The sequence below is a fragment of the Volvox carteri genome, assembly GCF_000143455.1.
Source record: "Volvox carteri f. nagariensis unplaced genomic scaffold VOLCAscaffold_56, whole genome shotgun sequence".
NCBI lineage: Eukaryota > Viridiplantae > Chlorophyta > Chlorophyceae > Chlamydomonadales > Volvocaceae > Volvox > Volvox carteri.
The window spans coordinates 231,549-254,742 of record NW_003307599.1 but is presented as its reverse complement, the minus strand read 5'-3'; the positions used below and the strand labels follow the sequence as shown (position 1 = coordinate 254,742).

Here is a 23,194-nt window from a genome sequence, read left to right as displayed (position 1 = left end):
GGGCTTTTAGTATGGGAAGGGGCGTGAGTTGGAGGAGGATGGATGGATGGAGGCAGGACAAGGGTGGGAGTAATGAAATGTATATGGCGGTAGCTGCGCGGCTTAGGGTACGTAGCGAGGAAGCATGGTGTTTGTGGCTAAAATATGACACGATCATGCCATCCTACTGTTGAACCTGGAAACGGATTCCCCATTATGTTCCTTCCTAAGTCTACCGACTGGGCTTCGGATGTAACGTCGCAACAAGCTGTGGGTGTCTGTACGGTGGTCCGGGCTTAGTTGCGCAAAATCGAGCTTTCGCGCAGGAGACGGTTGTGGTGACCGTCGTGCATGCTAAGAGGCAGGAGGTGTGCACGTTCCGCAATGCATCAGTTGTGTCAGCTGTGGTTCCATGAGTGCTGCGTGGTGCCGGCTTGCGGAGATGCGGAGAGAGGTTACTCGTTGTCTGTTTGGAGTGTGTGCGGGTAGATGGAACCCCCCGATTTCGCTTGCTGTAACGATGGATACGCATGATGATTACTTAAAGGCTAAGGAGATTACCTCCGATGAGAACTCTAAATTATACGCGATATTTCATTATTACGATTCAGGATTGGAATAAGTTAAAAGTATGGCGGCGGGCATATAGTAAGAGCTGTGCCATCTGAAACACCGGTCACGAAGGTTAATCAAAATTCGGATACATTGGTAATCGCGGCTTAATTGCTTGTTGACATGGATACGGAGCGATGGACCTCCCGATGGCAGCCCTCGGGAAATTCCCGACCAACAGGGCGCGGCGCAGAACATGGCGCATCCGATAATCGCAGCGGATCTTATCGCTCCGGTTCATATTCGCGGTCCCAATCTTTCGCCGACGCAGAGGAGCGATGGACTCGTCGGAATGCGGACGGACAAAACTTGGGCAACCGAACAAGCGAACGCGCCGCAAATGCACGTGGAGACTTTGCCGACTCCTCTTACCCACGGCACGCGCCATGCCAGCAACAGACACGCCATCCCCCTCAACATCGGAGGCAGCATGACACCGCTTGCGGTCCAAAATCTAGCTGGGTGGGGCGCGCTACGCATGAAGGCGTCTTCGATCTCGAAACAGATTTCATGGGTGACGCTTTTGGAGCGCTGGATCCAGGGGAGGCGGAATCCGGGACAGCGGCGACCGGCATTTCTGGCAGTCAAAGCGGAGATCCCTGGTCAGACAACTTGCCTCACGACAACGACGGCGGCACATATGCGCTGCCAGGAGCTACCAGGGGCCTTACGTTAGCACAGCTTGAAGAAGCGGTGTCGGTTGGGGAGGCCCGGACCTGGAGCCTGGAGAAGGTGGCGGAGGCTGCGGCAGCGGTAAGGTGGTGCGTGTGCGTATGCGTATGCGTGTGTTTCACCTTGAGTTCCGTTACCCTTCCATGCCGGCGGCGGTTTTGTCGCGGATCGGAGCATGTCGGAGATGCGCGCTCGGTGCTACTATATATAGTAGCCGTAGAGTTCTCGTCCCGGTGCTACTTGTGCCGATGTTACGGGTTAGGCTAGGCACAGTGCCATCGGATTTGGTGTCCGCCTTCCGGCAACCGAATGCTGAGTTCGAATCCTGCGCCGAGCAGATGTGCCATTTGCGGGACGCGGAGCTGGGACCCTTTAGTCGCCGACAGGAAGCCATGATGGACGCCATCGCCACCGCCGCCGTCTGTGCCGTACGACGTGTACGGGGCGGCGCCGCTACCACCGGCGCCGCCGCTACAGTTCAGGTGGGGTGGGCTGTGTCGCAGTTTCTTTGGGCGTGCGCACGATGCCAGTACTGGGCAGGGCCGCTCAAGCCGCCGCAGGGAACGTGGGCGGAGTCTGACGCCGCCGCCGCTGCCGCCACCACCACGGCCGCTGTCGCTGCGGTGTCGCTATATGACAGAGGCGCGGCGGCGGCGGCGGCGGCGGCTACCGGCATTGGCATTCTTGGGCAGACAAGCACCGAGACGTGGCCGAGTCTGAAGCCCCAGGGACTTGGAGGTGTGGGGGAGGCATTGGAAGTGAGCTCGTTGATTTGGTCCAAAGGCAGAGGTGGCGGCGGCGGCGGCGGTGGCGGCAGTTCCTCTGACGGCATGGAAGACGGCGCCGTGGCGGCAGTCAGCAGCAGTACCGATGCCGCCGCTGCCGCCGCCGCCGGCAATGTCACCAGCGACGACGGAGGAGTTGTTGCACAGTGGCGACCGTTAGCAGTTGAACTATTGACCCTGCTTGCCGCCGACGGTTGTCGGTTGGTACGTCAGCTCGACAGCAAGTCCCTGTCGCTGGTGTGGTGGGCGCTGGCCAAGGCGGCGGCGATGGCACGGGCCAAGCACGGCAGCGCCGGCGCACATCTACAACCCGCCGCGGCGGCGGCGGCGGCCGCCGCCGCCGCCGCCGTATTGTCCGCCGCGACGCCGCCGCTGATCTCCGCCTTGGATGCCCGAGCTCTCGAAGAACTTCACCAAAACGATAACGCCAAGTTATGCGCCTTGCTCTATTCCTGCGCGTGTGTCAACAAGTCCTCCGAGCAGCTGCTGCGTGTGCTGGGCGATGAGCTAGCGGCGCGGTTGGAGCATGCCGCACTGCTGGCGGAGGCGGGCATGACGGGTGTGCCGCACGGCCGGTTTAGCCCGCGTGAGCTGTCCTGCATCGCGTACTCGTGCGGGTTGCTGAGGATGCGCCACGAGCGGTTGATGTCGGCGCTGTCCGAGTACGCGGCGGAGACAGCCCATTCCCGTTGGAGGTACGGCGTACGGATGTGTACGGATGTGGGTGGTACGGGACGCAGTGGATACGACGGTAGCGGTAGGCTGAGGGGGCGGAGGGGGTGTTTGGGGGGGGGGTAGGGTGCGGGGTAAGGGTATGAGACTGTGGATGGAGTGATGAGAGAGGGGAGGCATGGGGAAAGAAAAGGGAGAAATGGAACAAACCTTGAGGAGGAGTTGGGGGTAGATGGCATACGATGGAGGGTGAGAGCGCGGTAAGTGGGGGCGAGTTGGGGTTGGGCGTGTCAATACCCACCACAATCGTTGCCGCACAATCTTACTATCATACTTGACTTTTCCCCCTCCTCAACCCCGCCGCATTTGCGCACTGTCCCCGTACACAACCCTTCCCGTACTTTACCCCCCATCCTCCTACACGGCACGACACGACAGCGCCAGCGCCATCTCCGTATTTATGTACGGCATAGCCAACGTGGGCCATCGCGACGAACGGCTCATGGCATGGGCGGATGCCGCCGTCAGCGCCAAGCCCGCCTCCGATTACAACCTTCGAAACATCAGTTTTCTGTTGTACAACTTCCACCGACTTCGGTGGTGGCCGCATCGCGCGGCGGAGCACCTCCTATCTGCCACACGACTCCACGCGCCGCCGAGCATCCCGCTTATCAGCATTTCAACCATCTTGATGTGCATGGGCTCAGGTCGTGCTCGGGACGACCGCGTGCTGACGCACCTTTGCGGCGCGCTGGCGAGTTGGCCTACGAGTCAGTTGTCCTGCAAGGACGTGTGTATTAGTCTGACGGCTTTGCAGCGGCTGCATGGCGAAGACGTGCTGGTGAGTGAGTGAGTGAGTGTGGATGGATGGGTGTGTGGGCTGGGCTTTGGGGGAACTGCAGGGGGGGCTGCAGGGGGTGTTATTGTGTCTTTTGGGGACTGGATAGGTTAAGGTGGGAAGTGGGAGGGGTGAGGGGTGTTAGTGAGGGGTGACGGGTGGGGGTGAGGGGTGGGGGTGAGGGGTGGGGGGGGGATGGGGGGGGGAAGTGAGAAGTACCTTTCCTCTTCAATCGCCGTCGTCAGTCAACCCCTCCAACCACCTTCACATTGTGCCCGCGTGTGTGCCCCGTTCTCCCTTCATTCTTTTGTCCTTCACCTCACCTTCTTCTATCCAATCTGTGTCTGTCTGTCTGTCTATCTGTCCGTTCCTGTAATAACTGCTGTCAGTCAGTGAGTCAGTCAGTGAGTCAGTCAGTGAGTCTGTCTGTCTGTCTGTTCTTGATCGGCCATCCAGGCCAGCCAGCAGCCCGAGGTGTTGGCGGCTCTGGACCACCTGGTCTCAGCCATAGTGGAGAGGGGCTTCTCCAAACCCACCTCCGCATGCAGGGCCGTGCCCGTGTTCAACCACCAAGAGGTCTCCAACGCCATCTTCGCACTGGGGAAGCTCAAGTTAGTGGCCGGATCGGATCGATGGCGGGCTGTGTAGCGGGGGGGGGGGGGTACGGATGTCGGGGCACTCTGGGAGCCTTCAGGGAGCCTTCATTCCATATCCCATTCACATTCATTCCATCCCTTCATTTTGACCCTCCATTCCAGAACCCAAATCGAGGACACCCTATCATTTTGGAATGAATACCCCTTCATTACAGGGAATGAAGGGAGTGCAGAATGAGCGGTGCGGGGATGACGATCCCTCACCGGCCCCGCATGATAGGGGGGCTATGGGGCTGTAGGGTTTTTAAAGTTTGGGTTTTAGGTTAGGGTTTTAGGGTTTTACATGAAATGTAATGGTTCGTTAAAGAGGCGTTCGCGCCGCAGGTACTACAGCCCGGCGGTTCTGAATGCGCTCCGAGATCATGCGGCTCGCGGCGGCCTGGAGGGCGCCAGCGCCTGGGACTGTACGGCGATCCTTGTGGGCCTTGCGCAGCTCAACTATGGGGCCGGCTCCGGCGATGAGTTTGGAGGGGGAGTTGGCTGTAGCAGCCGTAGCGATCGAGGCGGAGGTCGGCTGCGGCATTCTGGTGGAGTGCTGGCGGCGGTTGACGACCCCGCGGATGGAGCTGGCGGTGGTGGTTTGGTTTCGGAGGTGGATCTCGTGCGCTTGTTGGCTGACACGGTTGCGCGTCGGGTAAGAGTATTTATCATTGCTGCTGCTGCTGCTGCTACAGCTGTTATTGAGATATCGCCTGCTCCTCACGCTGCTGATGCTGCTACTGCTTCTACTGCTGGTACCATCCACTTCCTGCTTTGGCAGCTGCTAATACTGCTACTACTACTGCTGCTACTGCTGCTATTATTACTACTGCTGCTGCCCTTGTTCCTCGTACAGGCTCGTACGGCCAAGCCCCAGGACCTGGCCAACACGCTATGGTCACTCACTGTGCTGGAGGGTGCGCTGGAGAGGTACAGGTAGGCGGGTCTCTCCGCTTCGGGGGGGGGGAGGGGCCCGCTACGGCCGGGGCGCTAGGTGGCCCGGTTGGACTCCGGGCCCGTGGGGTTTTGTGCGGGTTTTAAACATGTCGGCAATTTTGGATTTTTTTCGTCAGTTAGAACATTTGGAACAATTGGCTTTGGGTTTTTTTCTGTAATGCAATGATGTTTGTTCTCCTGTCTAGCGCCCATTTCTTGTTATTCTTTGTCCTGCTTTCCTCCCAGCCCCTCCCCTCTGCCTCCCCCCCCTCTACCTCCCTCTCTACCTCCCGCTCTGCCTTCCCCGCACCAGATCCATTGTGACCAGCCTTTTGGAGGAGGTGAACTCCAGGGGGGCGGCGGCCAGTGGGAATCCCGACGGTTTCAACGTGGACGAGCAGAGGCAGCTGTGGCAGGTGTGTGTGTGTGTGTACCAGTTCTTGGATATCTTACTCTGCTGGTAAAATTCACGTAGCAGTAGCGCTGCAGCATAGCTGTGAGTTTTTCACGAATCTTTAGGTAAGTAGCTGTAGTAGCGGTTGTGGAGCAGATCTTGCATATCTGTGTGTTCATGCATTTTACAATTTGAAATTTAAGTTTTTACCTGGAATATGTGTCTTTTTGTGTTTTCCATTTTGAGGGAGGTTGTGATCATTGAATGTGCGGCAGTGCGATGTGACTGTGTGTGTGACTGTTTGTTTGTGAGTCAGTCGTCGGAAAGGGCAGGGAGCACAAGGAGCACAAGGGGGACCGCCACCTGGCTCTGGCGCCTTGTGTTCGGGGACGTTGAGGGCAAGTCGGTAAAATCCTGCGTGCCACTGTCTGCCTGTCTGTCTGCCTGTCTGTCTGCCTGTCTGTCTGTCTGTCTGTGTGTCTGTGTCTCGTGACGCTATGCATGAGGCATGCTTACCTAATTACCCCATGGCCCCATGTCCCTCAGCGGCACTCGTCTGTGGTTCGTCTTCTCCCCCAGGAGTATTCCTGATGCGTACATCCGTCTATCCGTCTACCTCGGGTATCTGCTGCTTTTCCTTTCGCACGCGAGCGATCCGTCTTAACCCCCCCCCACGGCCCCCTGTGCGCCTCTGCACCGCCGCTACCCTGCGAACCCCCCCCCTTCCTTCCCAACCAGGTCCACCGGGAGCTCGCCGCGCTGCCCCAGCCGTACGCGTCGTTAAGGGGAGACCTGGTTCGACTTGGCAGGCTGGGAATGTCGGAGGCTGATCACACATACTCACGAGTGCAGGTGTTCGGATGAAAGCGGGCTGCAGTTGGTCAAGTGGTGGTGGTGGTGGGGGTGCGGGTTGACCCCTTGAGGGGGGGGGAAAGGGGGTAAGACGAATCACTGACGATTGATAAACCAGACAACAGAGATAGACCGGGTAGTAAGTAATTCAGGATTAAACCCAGGGTTTTAGGAGTTACACAGCAGAATAGCAGACTATGGTAGCTGTTTGTACTACTAGTGCTATGGCTGCTAGCCTGCTACTGCTGCAGGGGCTGTTTACGCTGTTAATGCTACGCCTGCTGTGTTGTTTTTGCCGGTGCTGGCGCTGGTGCTGGTGCTGCGCTTATGGTTACGGCAGGCCAGTTTTCAGTCCATGCTAAACGCCATACATACGAGTGGTCGCTACTCGCGGCTCAAGGACCTGCTGTTCGAGCAGGAGCTCGTGCCTGGAGGAGAGCAGCTCATGAAAATTGACGTGCAGGTAAGCGTAAGTAAGTCTGTAAGTCTGTCTGCGCATATTTGAGCGTACGTTTGTTTCGTTTCTTTATTTTCTGCTGCCGCTACTTTACTCGTCTGCTGATGTCCGACATAGCAGTACATCAAGTTTAATCGTTTTAAGGCTGAAATATAGTGTTTCTAAAACAACAAGAAAACATAACATGTAAGATAAAATTATCCACGTAAAATTCAATTACGTAAAAGAATCACACATAAGAGCATCAGATCAATTTTTTTAGATCAGATATCAGATTCATATAAATACGGACATCGCATCTCGTCCCACTTGCAGGCCATTATCGAGCGGCCTCTTCCGGAGGGTGGTACTGCACTGCACCGAGTGGCTGTGGAGTTTGACGGGCCGTTCCATTTCATGATCAACGAACCGTACACAACGCGGATTGATGGTCGTACGGCGCTCCGAAACCGCATCTTGACACGTCACCTCGGAAAGGAGAACTTGGTTTGCGTCAGCATGGCCGAGTGGGTGGCTGCATCACGGGAGCCGCCGGTCAATGGATTGCCGGGAAGGTGGCGATTGATGGTTAGCAAGATGGGGCTCCGGTAGTTTGCCAACTTAGGGTATTGTTGTGTATGATAATGGCTTTGGATGTATTACTGCTGCTGTTGTAATCCTCTAGCAGCTAGAGGTGTTCAGTAGTGCTGTTCAGTAGTGCTGTTCAAGATGTCTGTCTGCCTTCCGGGGCATCCCTTCCCGCGGGGGGCTTTCTGATACAACAACGTCTTGATGCCCTTTGTCGAATGCCTTTGCAATACCTGAGAGATTAGCGTAGTAGGGTTTTGACCTTTTCATCCATGATGGGGTATGGTAGAGTAAACCCTAAGACATATCATCAGGGCTATAAATGATGATGATACGACGATGTGAATAAACGCAAGAGCCCCGGGTGTATACGCGTGTTTGATAACATAAAATTCAAAAGAGGGAGGAAATTGTCGTATTGCATAGCTGAGATACGCGTCGTGATGGGTGAGGTAGGTCACATGTGTGTGTGTGTGTTCAGCGAACCGCAAGCTTATGCAGTTTAGTTTGCAGGTACGGGGAACGCACCCACGACCATGTAATACACACACACATGTGTCAGGTCAGCACTACTGGTAGAGCACGCACCAATGCCCCCGGGAGATCCCAGGATCGAGACTGATGGTGGAAGGTCTAGTCGATGGACGGTAGTAATATGGGATAAAGTTGACTGACCAATAATGGAGTTGGGCCGCCGTCGACCCGGCAGATTCCGTTGGGTGCGGAACCTGAGCGATCCACTGAGAAGTTGGCTAGGGTGACGGGATGAGGGTGCCCCGAAATACCGGGGAAGGCAGGGTTTCGCGGCCGCAGGACGAAGATATGCCCCCCCTGTCCCACACATCACACATGTGTATGCTGAGCAGCTAAGATAGCGGAATGAGGTGTGCGCATGATATGAGGTTGATAGGTACACACGCTACCGACATTTTGAGATAACGACTCGGTAACTTACTGGTAACCTGACTGGTCGTTTACCTTACCAACTGATAACCTTACTGGTGGTTGAACCCCGAGTTACTGGTGGTCGTTAGGTCGGTTACCCCTACCGGCTAGGCACCGTGTGTGCGCGCGGGTGTGTGGAGCCAGGCGGAGCAGTGTATGTGCGACCCTAACTAACACGCATTGCCCACTGACATCTATGGCATACAGACGGTGTTGTAATTGTTGACTTAGATGCGATCGGAGTCTCTTAAGTCTGGTTCTGTGCGACTGTCGTACAACCGTATTGGAATGGCAAGTATTATTTGCTTCATTCTGCCTTTCACTCAGTAGAGCTTCAGCTTATAGCTGACAGTTTCCCGCCCACCTTCCCTCCTTGCACTCGCGGTCGCTATCTCTTCTTTCATCCCCCCCTTTCTTTTCCCTTCTCCACCGGTCAGTCCCAGACACCTCCGCACCGGGCTCGGCCAGCGGCGGACCGGTGGAAAATGCTCGCTGAGGAGTGGCTAGACAGCAGGCGGGTCGGGATTTGAGGGTTGAGGAGAAATTGGTTGCGGTTGGGTCTTTTAGCCTAGTAGCGTGGCCTTTAGAGCCCTGGTAGGGAGTGCTTGTCGCTGTAGCACTGAGTCGGTGTCCTTGCTCGGGCTTCAGGATGTCAGGGTCGCCGTTGTTTGAGTTGGTTGTGGTGGTCGTTGGCCGTCTTCTGGTTTTACGTTTTGCGTCGTCTGTCGCGTTCGTGTCGCCCCCTGGGGGGGGAAGTGTTGACGGCCGCACGGTAGTGGTGTGGCGGCCGAGGGGCCGCAGTCGCGCGGCCGTGGTTGGCTCGGGTTGTGTTCTACTGGAGTGTAAGGGCCCTTGGCAGCTGGTCTCCCCGCTTCCCGTCTCTTACCATTCCTTGCACGGTCAGCCAGCACGTTCAAGTCGGCAGAGCCATGAGAATACGGTTAAGGGAGACAGGAGCACAGAACAGCACTGGTTGAAGCACAGATCCCACTTCACAGATTCCACACACATTCCAATTCACAGAAAATAGAAAACCTTAGTTTCTGGCTTCGACCGTATTGCATATGGCAACGGAAAGGCTTCATACCGAGCGCACTTTTGTCCGGACCATCAAATTATTACTGACCCCATTTTTTTTGTGCATGTGGTGCTTCCCTGCGCATGAGTCGTACGCTAACGCACACATGCACGATGCACATCTCGCACACGTGGATCTGGACATAAAGCAAGTCCGTTAACGGCGCCATGCAAGATGATGGCAAAAGACGCCCGCAATAAATGGATATCCCGAGGAACATCCAGACACACTTGTCCCAAGTAGCACACGCCACCAAATCCCTCTTTTTACCTTCACCTTTCCGTTTGCTCTGCCTGCTGCTCGCAAAACACAGAATCTGTCAAGTCAGCATAGCAATAGCATTAGCAGCAGATGTAGCTAGCATTCATTATAAACCATGCCTGCGCGCACCCTTCTTAGAATGAAGACGACGCAAATCCACCAACCCACCCAATCCCATCTACCTACCATCGTCAAGCATGCGCTGTATGTGTGTATATATATGTGTGTGTGTACTCGTCTCTGATCCGTCTGTCGATGTCGTCTTCCATCACCGGCCTTCCATGCCAGCCACCCAGCCTCGCAACCAGAACCCCAACTAGGCGATTTCCCCCTTTTTGGGGGAGCCATGTCTGGCTGACGCAAGCCTCACGCACCTGTCGACACATACATACATACATACACGGAAGCAAGGCTTCTTCATCTGAGTTTCCATTAATCCTGACAGCAGATGCATGGAGGTCTTAGCTTCCCCCCCATGTCAAGGGCGCCACACCCCACAACCCTACTAGATGCAACAAGCACCAGTTTCCCCCCCCCCATGCATGCCGTATTTCCCGTTACTTTCCCAATATGCAAAAAGCGGGGACCGCCAACTCATGCTACTCGAATTCACGCGATGTGCTGATAATACTCTTTTCCGACACTCACCTCACACCGCAAGGGGGCACACACGGTCAAACGAAAACCGCGACGCGCGATGAACATCCCCCCCCTCGCGCGCTGCGCGAGCTGCAAGACCAGCAGCGCCCCCAATGCCGGGAATAGGACGAAAGACCAGATGCATGCAGGACGAAAGCGCTTTCGTGCACCTTCAAAACCAAAAACATGCTTCTTACCGGCACACATGCACACACTCATGCCATCATAACCACCATCACCAAAATCGATACTCGTCCGCTGCTGTGAAAAAGAAAGAAAAAAAGAGAGAGAGTTGAGAGAGATGGAGAGAAAGGGGGAGATATTGCGGTGCATCTCCCCCAAGATCTCTTCTCCTCTTTCTTCTTCTTTTCCTCCTTTTTTCCTCTCGTACCCCACGAGGACAGAGGATAACGGATGGATAACATACATACATACATGCATCCATCCGCGTCCCACAACTGTCAGTCAGTGTACGTTTTGTACATCGATTTAAGACTGATCCACATGAAGCGTTTTACCCCGCGCAAAGGGCAAACAGCGGTGCTCTAAACCCCATGATGGCTATCGTGCTGCATATGGCCCCAGGGGTTCACCAATGCTTCAACGAAAAGAAACTTCCGGAGCCTTCCATCATCCTCACCCTCGCGTCGCCATCTTCGTCCTTGATTTCGCCGCCGCCGTTAACAGCAGCAGCAACAGCAGCAGCCGGAGGAGCATTCCAAGGCATCGATGCCAGCGGCGGCAGCAGCGCAGCAGCAGCAGCAACACAGCAACCAAGACCTAGCCTCATGTCTCTCATGTGATACACTCTTATTCCGCGCAGGCAAGTTTTAGGTAAAACCCAAAGGTACCGAAGCCAAACTCTTAAGTCCTCCAACAACCCCCTCTCCTCAAATCTCGCGTCTGAACACCAGCAACAGACCACCAGTTCATTGCCGTACCATTGCCGCACCATTCCAAACATAAATAGTAACACTTTGCTTGTGGCCCGGAGAATCAATCCGCAAGACGCCTCATATCATCGCCATTATGTAGGGTGTTCACACTCAGTAGTAAGGTTTGAGTTGGGGGAAGAAGAAAAAGGTAAAAGGTTGTACCGGGTCGATTCCTTATTATTTCACAGCAGGTTGCTCTCGCAATCGTTTCCATGTAACGCACGCAACGCCGCGAAGACGACGGGAGACGGCCCTCTCCTTACTTCCCGTGTTTCGGCCTGGGCCCCGGAGTCCTGGTCCCAATCCCCCTCCGATTCCAGCAAAACACCACATACGCGTTGTGTAATCCCTATCACCACCAACACCAACACCACCAGCGCCGCAAGAACGGGCACACCACATACACACAGACATTCATACACAAACGTACAATTCGCTGAGACAGACACGTACAATTCCCTCCCCTCCCCCCCCCCACACACACAGCTGCAACGACGAGGATTGACCAGTACCAAGACCAAAAGTGCCGCCACTACCGCCACCACAACCACTACTACAACAACAAAAACAACAACAAAAACACAGCCACGCAGCATTAGTACTCACATTGCACTCCAACACCAGTCATAGGTCTTATCCCGCCGTCTTAATCATGTTTTTTAGCCATCGACACCGCCGCCACCACCACCACCACCACTACTTCATTCCCTAAAACAACCGTCACCACCCCATCCATCGCCACCACCGCCGTCATCGTTTTACAGTTACAATAATGTATATACGGTTAACGAACTGTTGCAATTTTTAATCGTGTTCATTGTACGATGCAGTTGGTGCACGCCGCATCCTTCTCAAAGTGCTGGTGCTTGGGCAGCTTGGCAAGCTCCACCTCCAGCCGTTGGATGATGTCCTCAAACGTGGGTCGCTTCTCCGCGTCAGCTGCCCAGCAATCCTCAATCAGCCGCCGCATGGACTGCGGAGACGGGAGGAACCGGGGGGAGGACCGGGGGGAGGGGTGGAAGGTGTGTGGAAGGTGAAGAAGGGGGAGGAGGGGGGAAAAACCCTAAAACCCCCTTCCTCCTTCCCCCCACTTCTCAAACATACATACACCGTCATGGCGCTAAGTCCTGCCACCTCCTCAGGGCGCTAAGTGACCGCCCTCAGGCCCCCTCGGGCCCCCCGGCGCACACCCACACCCACACCCCAGCAGCACACGTGCGGTCGCCTTCACGGCGCCTCCACACGTCACTCGCTCACTCACCACCTCGGTAGCGGACAACTTGCTCCGGGGCGGGAAGCCCGGTCGCGCACTCAGCATGGCGGCGTTGCGGGCGGCCTCCACGGGGTCGTGTCCTGCGAAGGGCTGAGTGGCCTCGAACAGCTGGAAGATGATCATGGCGAAGCTGTGGGAAAGAGAAGGGAGGGGAAAGGAACGACGGGATGGCGGGAAGAGAGAGGAAGAAGAGAGAAGGCGGAGGCGGAGGCGGAAGCAGGAGAGGTGGGATGTGGGAGAAGGCGGGTTCCCTTGAGAGGCGGCGATAGGCGGCGTTAGGAGGAGGAGGAGGGGGAGGAGAAGAAAGAGGAGGGGGAGGAGGAGGAGGAGGGGGAAGAGGACGAAACGAGGGACAGCCCAGGCCGCACACCACTACAGATCACATCACTACGGGATCACAAGAACGCGATGAAGACCTAGGAGCATGCCGAGGTAGGTAGGTAGGGGGTTTAGGTAGGGGGTTTAGGTAGGTAAGTAGGTAGACAGGTAGGTAGGTAGGGGGGTAGGTACGGCAGCCCATCCTGATAAGCCCCATCCTGAACAGCTGGGCACGGCCCACGCCAAGCAAAGTACTCTGGGGGAAAGAGTCCTGGACGGGCTTCAACACAGCCCCGGATAGCGCCCCGGATAGCGCACAGCCCAAAGAGAAGCCCAACTGGCCGGGGGGAGACAAGGAAACCAAAGGCCGTCACACCGCGTGCGTACGACGCACCTGTACACGTCGACCTTGAGGTTGTACGGCTCGTGCCGGAAGCACTCTGCAGGCAGCGGGTGTGTGTGTGTGTTTGTGGCGGGAAAGGGGGGGGAAAGAGCGGAATGTGGTCATTTGACACCGTGAAGACCTCAAGGTGCCGGTGCACAAATGTAGATGCGCTCAAGAAAGGCGCAGTCCAACCAAAAAGGGTTGTCCGGGACCCCGTGCCCATAAAAGCTCCCTCATGCCCAAGCCTCTGGCTAGCACTCTCAAGTAATGCGGAGGAAGTACGGCCCCACACGCGAAGAAGCTGATGCGGGCACCTGCTGGTGCTCGTCGTCGTGGCAGACCGCCCAGACAAAAGTCCCTGACATACATACTGGCGCTCGACTACTCACGTAGCCACATGCATACAAGGGCCCCGCCCGGCCCCGCCCGGAACCCCCCCCACACACCCTCTCACTTCTAATCTCCCCCCCTCGCCCAACCAGTCCCCCCAACACACACATACTGGTGCCCTTACTCTCCTCACCACCACCATCACCGCCACCGCCCCCTCCTCACCACCACTACCACCACCGCCACGACTATGGCGCACAAGAGCCATACACACACACCCCATGCCCAACCTGGGGCCATGTAGCGGTAGGAGCCTGTCTCCCCGGTCAGCTTGTACGTCACGTTGATATCCAGAGCGCCCGCCAGACCTCCGTGCCGTTCCACCGGTACGAGCGACTTGGACAGACCTGCGTTCGGAGAGCGTGACCCACGGGTCAGTCAGAAGCACCGCACCTCGGATGTGCCAGTGGGTCTCACTGCGAAAATCCGCGCCCATCCCCGCGCACGTCCTTGTTCCTATATGTGCATCCGTCTGTCCATATGTCAATCTGTGTGTATGTATATATACACACATATATACACACATATATACACACATATATACACGCACATATACATACATGTACATATATACATACATACATGTAAAACAGGCATATATATCTAGATCCGCTTCACTCTCCCCCCTTGGTTCTATTTCCCCCCGGCCTGCGCGGGTGCTATGTGTCCCCCCATGTCCCTCCGAAACCCGCGATCAATCCTCCGAAACCCGCGATCGACTCTCCGAAACCCGCGATCGAGCCTCCTCCGCATCCTCCCCGCCCGTCAGTTCGCACTCACCGAAGTCCGCCACCTTGATGACCCCGCTGTCCAGGTAGAGCTGCTCCGTGTCCGCGTGCAAGTTGCCCGCGATCATCAGGTTGGCGGGCTTCAGGTCGCGGTGCACGATGGGCTGTCGCCGGCTGTGCAGATAGGCCATGCCGCGAGCGAAGTCAAGCGCGATTTCAACCTGCATCATAAGAGGGTGGTGGATGGATGGTTGGATGGATGGACAGATGGTTGGCTGGCTGGATGGATGGTTGGATGGACATTCAAGAGTGGATGGGGCTGTCGCCACAATACCACCCACCTGTCGCCGTATAGAAGGGGTGTAGAACGTGCGCTGGAAGGCATCGGCCAGCGAACACGACATCAGCTCTGTTATGACAATGTACGGCTTCTGTTTGGTGCAGGCACCCAGGAACTGCGTGCAGTTGGGGTGATGGATCTTGCGAAGGATGGCGATCTCCGTACGGAAATCCCCAATCGCGATCTCGTCCGAGCGCTTGAGCAACTTGGCTGCCACATAGCTGCCGTGCCACTTGGCCCTGTACACGTCCCCGAACTCGCCGCTGCCTGGGGAGGGCGGCGGGGGAGGGCGGGCAGTGGCGGGGGGGAGAGGGAGGGAAGGACGAACCACGAACGAGTGAAGCTGCTGCCAGAGAGAGGAGAGGGAAGGGAAAGACGAACCACACACGATTGAAGCTGCTGCCAGGGCAAGGGAGTATCAAACGTAGAACTGACTGAAAGGAGAGGGAAGGGAGGGGAGGGGAGGTGGTAAGCATCATATGCAGGTTGGTACAAACAGAGATGACGAGTAAGAGATGAACTGCCCGGAGCGCTAGGGCTGGGGAGTATTCTGAATTATTTTTGTTTTATCCAGCTTATTGTCCAGAGGTATCAATAAGAGGTATCAAGAGGTATCAACCACCTGGGGCGTCTTGACGCTGGTTCTGAAATCTGGCGGTGTGATGATCTGTGGGTTTGTGGGGGGAAGGGTTGAATCTGGAACTGGATCTAGTGCGGAGACCCTCTACCCTTTTTCCCCATCCCCCTCGCACCGATTCGCTCCACCAGCTGCAACTCCTTGGGGTTGACCTCCCACTCGGGCTCCCAGCCCAGCTCAGTCATCATCATTCGTCGGGTGTTGACAATGCCGCGAAGTTTAGACTTGTCCAGGGCGACCAGCTGCAGAGGAAAAGAGAGAGCAAGAAAGAGAGCAGACAGCACGGCAGGCGCCACGACGGCGGATGAGCGGGTTAGAGCAATGAGGGCAGGGCAGGGCGGGGGGCAGGGCGGGGGGCAGGGCGGGGTAAGGCAGGGGGCTATCTATCATTGCGGCGTTGCGGCCCACACTCCAGCTTTCCGGCGGGAGGGCAGTTGCAGGGGGCAGGGCAGTCAAGAGCACCGGGAGCAGCCGGGAGCCGTCGAAGGATGGGCCGGGGAGCGAGGGATGGGCTTTGGCTGGCGGAGTGGTCACAGCAGCCGAAAGGCTGAGCTGAGCGGTCAGGGAGCGGCCAATGAGAGACAAGGGGAGAGGGAGGGAAGCGCGCGTTCTGCAGGCGTTTTGCAGCCGGACCGCCCCCGCTTGTCGCCAATGACCCGCGGGTCGGTCCCAACTGCGTGATAGGGCCTTCACTGTACGTACGCTTGCCCCTGTCCCTTCTCCTGGTGCCGCTGCTAATGAGCCGGGTAGTCAGCGTGACGTCATTGACATTGCCATTGACACCCACTCAACAGACCGATCGACCAAACGAACAACTGACCAACTGACAGAACGACCAACCGACAGGGGTCCCCCATCCCATCCCAACCCTACCCCCCATAAATGAGCTCGGAAGCCCAGGGGTGGGGGACCAGGGCAAGAGGATAAGTGCGCCGAGAGGCCGGTGTAACAGAGGGGGGCCACCAGCATCTGACCGCCTCCAGGCTTTCAGATCAAATTCCAGATCCCATTCCAGATCCAGATCCAATTCCCCGGAACAGGCTTAGGGTACAGGAACGGCATCCAGCGAGTTCCGGTCAAGAGCTGGTTCGAGAGCCCGCCAAGGGGGGGAGTTGTACCGGGAAGTGTAGCCCCCACGCTTCAACAAAGACACAGGTACGAAGGACAGTACGTGCGGCAAGCGCTGGTAAAAGGGTATTCCGACATCTCCCTCCGTATCGCTCGTTGCGTCCCTCCCCTCCCTTTCCCTCCCCTCCCCTCCCTTCCCCTCTCTGTTCTCCCTTCCCCTCCCTCCCCTCCCTTCCCCTCTCTGTTCTCCCGCCCCAAACCTCGTCCGCCCCGTCCGTCTCCCAGCAGTCCAAAGCACCACAGCCCCACCCAGGCAGGGGCCCCCCGACACACACACACGTGTCCGTATGCGTCACCCAGGGTTTTACGTCCCCTCCAAGACAGACATACACACATACACACACCACCATGCAGCCCACTGCCACGGCTGCTGCTGTCCCTGGAGCGGCGGCTGCTCCTGCGGGGCTGCTTCATAGCAGGCCCTGCAGCGGTACGTGCAGTTGCTGTGCTGCTGTACCTGGGGCGGTGGTTGCGGCTGTGGATCTCCCGGCGGCAGCGGCGGCGGCGGCAGTAACAGCGCCATTTACCAGCCCGCCCCGCTAACAGCTAAGCCGCGTCCATCATTGCTAGGTGGAAGCCCACTTGCTCGTAAGTGGAGAACGATAGGGAGGCAGCAGCCGCCGCCGCAGCAGCAGCACGCGACCAGGGCGAGGCTGGTCACCCAGTCCTCATTGCCCAGCCCGGCTGTTCCCGAAAACGACGGAGACGCAAAAGCAGCAGCAAACCATAATAATAATAATAATAATAATAATAGTATTACTCGTACTGCTACCCATGGATTGGGTTGCTGCAGCACTGTAAGCTGTGGCCCGAAGTGCTGCTGCTACTGCGCCCCTGCCGCTACTACCGACTGGGCCCTCCTCTCCTCAACACGCTGCCACTGCTGCACTCCATCTTACTTCATGCCACTGCACTGCACTGCCATTCGCTGCATGCTCTGCTGCGCCGCTCCTTTCCGCCGCATTATGCAGCAGTTCCGTTCCGCAGCAGGCGGCGCTGCTATAAGCGAACTCATGATGTCGCACGAGTTCGCACAGGCTTTCCACCATGTTAACCCCACGTTACCCCCTTTTTCCCTTACAATCGACTTTGAGAGCAGTTGCGTCATTCACTGCTTCGGGCTCGTGCAGTTGGTGTTGCTTTGAATGTGTCCGCCGCAGCTCTCACTGCACCATATGCCCCCCTGAAGTACGTACTTGTTTCCTTGACGTTTGCATATATATAGGTATAAATAGGTACATATAGGTATATATATGTGTGCAATGTAATCTAATGCATGTAGACCTTCATTTCTACGCCCCCAAGGCCTCTCCCCGGGAAAGCCAAACCTCACCACACCCGCTCACACCATACCACACCATACCGTACCGACCGCGCCTCCCCCTTTTTCCCCCCAAAGAAAACACACACCTAGACACGCTCGCGCACCACACACACGTGGCCCCCCCCCCACCCCCAAACCCCCACGCACACACACGCACACACACGACACGCACCTTGTTCTCCTCGAATACGCTGCCCCCGAACTGTATGAGCAGCCGCACTACCTCGCCGTGGTCGTTACGAGCCGCCTCCTCGAGAGGTGTACGGCCATGTCGGTCTATGGCATTCACGTCTGCGCCCTCCTGCACGAGCCACTCCACCACCGAATAGGCGCCCTCTGCTGCAGCCACGTGGCTGGGGTTTGAATAGAGGGGGCGGTGTGTGTGTGTGTGTGTGAAGAAGTATGAGCCGGGAGCTGAAGAAGGATGTTGAGGATGAGGATGGGGAAGTATAGAGGAAATTGCAGGAGGGGTTGCGAAGTTTGGATGGGGGCTGAAGGGGGGTGTTGACGAGGGGGATTTATAGACGGGGAAAGAGACAGGGAAAAAGGGCAAGGCAGGCGAGCTCTTCAGGATTGTGATCCCGGGGGTTGGGGGGTATGGTGAGCCATTGACCCGGCGGTTGGTTGTTGGGGGAAAGAGGTGAATGAGGGGACCGAATATAGTGGCGGGATTCGCGCGCCAGACCCTGGTAAGGCTCGTACACAAGCGGCGCGAACAAAAGAAATGTGCAACGCAAAAAATGGCAGTTAGTTTTGGCGAGGGAAGCATGTTGTGGCTTTTGACTTACAGCGGTGTACGACGGTCGTAGTCCATGACAGCTGGCTCCTTGACCTGCAGTATGGCCAGCGATCTTTAAATGAATCGGCCATAATCCGGTTGGTTTGGTTTGGAAAGAGGAGCATTGTAGAAGGGTCAAAATACTTGTAAATGTTTTGGGTTCCGTGTGTTAAGGTTAAAGTAAAGGACGCACATGAATTATGCAAGACTTCCGAGGGAGCTGCCGAAAGCCATGCGACTCACGTGCGCAACGCGGCTACCCGCTTCCCCACCTTGACATTCCAGGTCATCGATATTTGCCTACATCGTCTTAGGTCATTGACGCCGGCGAAAAAGATGAGTTCTGCGATGGCCCGGCGCCTTGCCGCCTTCAGGGAGAACAGTAGTCAGCTTGGAGCCGGTGTGGAATGCAAAGCCTCTCTCGTTTTCCACACCTGCTCGCCGTGGATTGAGTACATGTCCCTTATGGACGGCTGGTTCGCAGGCTGCGGGGGGTTGCTGCTCGCTCGCCGCTCATCAGCACCGTTGACGGCGCTGAGCCCGCTGATTTCTGCCGGGGCCTCCGAAAGCTGGACAGCATTTGCGGATATTTGAGACCCAGGAGAGACAGGTCGCTGTCCGCCGTTCATGTCAACGGCTGATGGACAATCGCTGTCAGTGCTTTTACAGGGAGACGTGTTTGGGCATTGAAAAACCCTCTCTATGAGGTTTTTGATACGTTGCTATGGTCTTGCCTCAATCTTAGCAAGTTTGGTTGCACGTTTGTCCTTCAAGAATTTTATAATCGTGTCTAATACTCCACTCCAGGACATATCGTAATGTTCGGCATACTGGCCTGAAAACTGAAACCTCGACTTCCGGCAAGACAGCTCCTGAAAAGTACAACGCGTACTGGACATGTACGACAGCCTGCCCCTAACTCCACGACTTTGGCTTTGGGCACACTGGTAAGGTTTGCTCAAGGCAGTGTGGCAAATGGTTGACCATTCTGTACTGTAACTAAAGGAAATGCATACCGAATTCTCTCTTCGAGGACAGATGTTAGGCCATAGAGCACCGTGAAAAATTAGCATGTAAACTACTGTTATCAGAGAATTATGGACGCATCAACGGCCTCTTTAACAGCTTCCAACGGTCCAGCAGTGGACCTTGACAAAGTCATAGCGCTGTTTACAGGACCGAATTCCGCAGACCTTCACGAGCGACATGTAGCTGCAATAAATCGATTATGTCGCAGCAATCAGAATGGGTTTACCATACGCGACCTACCGAAGGTACAGCAGGTGCTGGAGCTGAGCGTAGCGCTGCTCAAGCGTGGAATTGGATTGTTCTTGGAACCAGTATGTGAGCTCGTCAGGTAGGCGTAACACCATACCTGCAAAATATGGCCACGCAGTGGTACAACCGCCCGCGGCACATGTCCATGTCATCGCATTTTTACGGCGATGTTCCCCTCGTAGTTTACTGGGCAAGCCCTTCATCCGACGCACGGCCACCGATGAGTTTAAGATGTTGAACCACATCACCAACGTACTGGCAGCCGTAGGAAACATCGTCTGCACTGTCGGCCTGCCATCTCAACTGCAGATCGTCGCGGCCCAGGTGCGCGCAACCCTGGCTAGCTTTACGAAACGTAGACTTAGGGTTACCGGATTTCCGCTCAGCTCAAACCAAATCATCTCCAAATGTACACGCAACCCATTAACTTCCTGCACCCATCCTTGGTGTCTGTCCTCCTCAACGACGAAACCAACTGCCAACCGATGGCGCAGACGATTACGACCTTTGCCAACGCGTACGGCAACCGACCCAACGTATTGGAGCTGTCGCAGCAGCAAGCCGAGCCGGCGGAGGGAGCCCAGCGCCAGTACCACACAAACCAAAGGTATGACCAATCCGGCTTGTCGTACAGTGCCTCCGTGGATCACATGTATGAATTACAGCCGCAGCATCGCCGCCCAAACCTAGCTGCCGACAAAATCTTCCTCCTCCTCAGCAGGGCTATCCGTAATTGTTAACCAAGTGACGTTTTAAACTATGATGAGTCTACGGCCCCCTGCAGAAAGGTTCTGGAAACGTGTTTATTGTCGTCGCCTAGGTGGTTCGTTTGTCGCTGTTTGACGTGTCGCACTCACGCTGACCTGCTGGCTCCAGTCTTTACACGAGTTTGGAGCCCACCGTAGCAATCGCACTCACACCGCTAGCGCATCGTGGCGCCCAGGCTGGATCCTTCCAGATCCAGATCCAGTGTAAAATCCGATTCAAACTTCGATTTAAAATACTTATTTATTTATTTATTTATTATTACAATATATGTGTAATTAAATTTTTTTTACATTTATTTATTGATTGTGGTAATGGTTTATTTGCTCCCGCGTCCCCACGTTGTCATGTCGCAGCCTCCTCAACAAAAGCGGTGTAATTACGAACCTCATCATCGCGCTAGCGCGTGCACTCCTAGCAAACGCCGACGCCGCTGACGCGGCGCTGGTGGCACCGATAACGGGCACCCTGCTGGCAATGTCGTACAATGCTGACAACTGCACCAGCATGGTAGATGCGGGCGTGCTGCAGTGCCTGGCGGCGCTGCTGGCGCGCGGAGCGCGCTCCGAAACCGCTTGCATGGCAACGGAGATTACATGGAACGTGGTGGAGAACGCTCCGCTGGCGCGTTCCATGCTCGGACAGCCCCTTACGTCGCTGCAGCGGCTGGCACGCGGCGGTGACGGCGGCGGTGACGGCGGCAGCGGCGGCGGCGCTGCTGAAGCTACTGCTACTGCCGGGCCGGGGCCTGGAAGCAACAGCCTGCGAGGGCCAGCTGGCGGCGGCAGTACACTGGGCACATACCGGAGTACGTCAGGCCGACCTAACGGCGCTGCGCCAGGTGGGTTCGACGGTAGCGTCAACGGCGGCGGCGGCGGCAGGGATGCGGTCGTCTCCCGCGGGAATATGGGCGCCGCGTTGGGCTTCTCGCCGCCGCCTGACGGCGGCGGCGGCGGCGACGGCCATGACGAGGACGACGAATGGGCGGCGACGCTAGATGACAGCCTTGGCGGCGCCGACGCCAACGGTAATGGCCGCTTGTCGTACAACGGTTTCGGAGAGCCGCCGGACATACGCGGTGGCGGCGCCGGCGGCGGTGCGGAGTCGTCATCAAGGGGGGATGCCGGCGGCGTCACCGCCATCGTCGGCGCTGGCGACAGCGGGGTCTTTGGCGTCGCAACCGCCGTCGCGGAGGCGGCGGCGTCGGCGGACGAGCCCGTCATGCAGTCCCTTGCGAACGCGCTGGCGGGGCTCCTCCGTTGGCTACTGCTCAACGGCTTTAGCAAGGCGGATAAAGAGCTCCGAAATGACGTGCTTGTGGTCATCAATTTGCTGCTTGAAGCTCCTGATTTCCGCGCCGCTGCGGCGCACGTGCACGTGTTCGAGCCGCTACTCGCCGCTGCCACCTGCCCCGAGCTCGCTACGCGACCTGAGCTCGTCGCCAATTACGCCCTCACCACCGATGCGCTAGACCACGAGCTTCGACTCCTAGTGTGGACGGCATTGATGCACGGGTGTCTGTTGCCGGAGGTGCTGGCGGCGGCGGCCGGCGGCTTTATGCGCGTGCTGCTGCTGTACGTCAACATCGGCGAGGGACACCCCGCGGTACGGCGCTGGAACCCGGACCAGCTAGCGGCGCTGCGCGCCGCCGCGCTGTCCAAACTGCACACGCTGTCGCCGCTGTGCCCTGACGAGTACGAACGTGCCGGCGGCACTGCCACGTTGCTAAGCTTTGTCGGCGCCGCACCCCTCGCGGCACATCTCGAGGCCGCATTGCGCCACGTGCACCACCTCTTCACGTTGGTTCCGGAATCGCGGGACAGCTTCGGAGCCGCGGGCCTTATCCCCGTACTGCTCAACATCGTTGACGACGGCGGCGGCGGTGGCGGCGGTGGCGGTGGCGGCGGCGGCGGCGGCCGCGCTAGCTTCACCAGCACTGTCAGCGCCACCGCCGGCGGCGGCGGCGGCGGCAGCGGCTATCCGGAGCCCGTACGACACTTTGCACTGCTGTGCATCACGGCTATGTGTACACTACATGCCGAGAACCAGCGGCGGCTACGCAAGGCCGACGGCGTACGGGCGCTGTTGACGGCGCTGGCACGGCTGCGCGCGTTGGATCCACTGCTGCCGGCGCCGTACGCGGTGGCGGTTTTGGATTGCGTCTGGGCGTCTATCGTACCCGACAGGAAGAGCACTGCCAAGTTCCTTGTGGAGCAGGGGTTGGACCACGTGCTGAAACACCTTGAGGCTGGGAACAAGGGACATCGGTGCGAGGGGGGGGAAGGGGAGGGGAGGGGAGGGGAGCAGGGAGAGGAGGTTCCCCTCCTCCGCCGCCGCCGTACACCTCCTAGGCGCCGGCCCCCAGCTCGGGGGATTAGAAGGGGGACCCGGAGTGAAATAGGCCCGTCTGTGTGTTTTCATTCGTAACACGAGGAAGGGTGTCGGCTTCTGTGAAGTCGATAAAAAGGGCTCGGGCCCGGAGGTGCGTCCTCGGGGCTCCTCGTATGCAGCCGTCCGTGATGGACCATGAAAACACCACGAACAGTACTGCTACCACTACTACTGCTACTACAATACATAGATACAGACAGAC

The 23,194-nt window shown here is 57.1% G+C and overlaps 4 protein-coding genes across 4 annotated transcripts in view; 2 read left to right on the top strand and 2 right to left on the bottom strand.

Moving 5' to 3' along the window:
* Positions 1–77: 77 nt before the first annotated feature.
* On the top strand, positions 78–7,423 carry VOLCADRAFT_96893 (uncharacterized protein; the record flags this gene model as incomplete). The annotated part of the gene is made up of 12 exons (XM_002955956.1): positions 78–107; positions 773–1,193; positions 1,244–1,344; positions 1,602–2,743; positions 3,159–3,561; positions 4,015–4,169; positions 4,539–4,848; positions 5,050–5,129; positions 5,443–5,545; positions 6,262–6,375; positions 6,716–6,838; positions 7,148–7,423. 12 exons carry the CDS (start codon positions 78–80, stop codon positions 7,421–7,423), a joined length of 3,258 nt encoding a protein of 1,085 aa, XP_002956002.1.
* A 545-nt stretch (positions 7,424–7,968) lies between these two features.
* On the bottom strand, positions 7,969–10,073 carry VOLCADRAFT_96892 (uncharacterized protein; the record flags this gene model as incomplete). The annotated part of the gene is made up of 3 exons (XM_002955902.1): positions 7,969–8,032; positions 8,709–9,087; positions 10,058–10,073. 3 exons carry the CDS (start codon positions 10,071–10,073, stop codon positions 7,969–7,971), a joined length of 459 nt encoding a protein of 152 aa, XP_002955948.1.
* A 1,998-nt stretch (positions 10,074–12,071) lies between these two features.
* On the bottom strand, positions 12,072–18,594 carry VOLCADRAFT_66387 (uncharacterized protein; the record flags this gene model as incomplete). Its single annotated transcript, XM_002955901.1, has 9 exons — positions 12,072–12,230; positions 12,522–12,660; positions 13,243–13,288; positions 13,854–13,931; positions 14,404–14,630; positions 14,751–14,958; positions 15,444–15,570; positions 17,971–18,133; positions 18,569–18,594. The coding sequence occupies 9 exons, from the start codon at positions 18,592–18,594 to the stop codon at positions 12,072–12,074; spliced, it is 1,173 nt and encodes a 390-aa protein (XP_002955947.1).
* A 1,061-nt stretch (positions 18,595–19,655) lies between these two features.
* The window catches only part of VOLCADRAFT_96890 (uncharacterized protein), a gene marked incomplete at both ends in the record, with an annotated part of 5,544 nt that continues 2,005 nt past the window's right edge, over positions 19,656–23,194 (top strand). The window contains 5 exons of the mRNA XM_002955955.1: positions 19,656–19,915; positions 20,019–20,160; positions 20,331–20,443; positions 20,958–22,449; positions 22,645–22,868. Coding sequence (XP_002956001.1) covers positions 19,656–19,915; positions 20,019–20,160; positions 20,331–20,443; positions 20,958–22,449; positions 22,645–22,868 — 2,231 coding nt within the window. The remainder of the gene's footprint in view (positions 19,916–20,018; positions 20,161–20,330; positions 20,444–20,957; positions 22,450–22,644; positions 22,869–23,194) is intronic.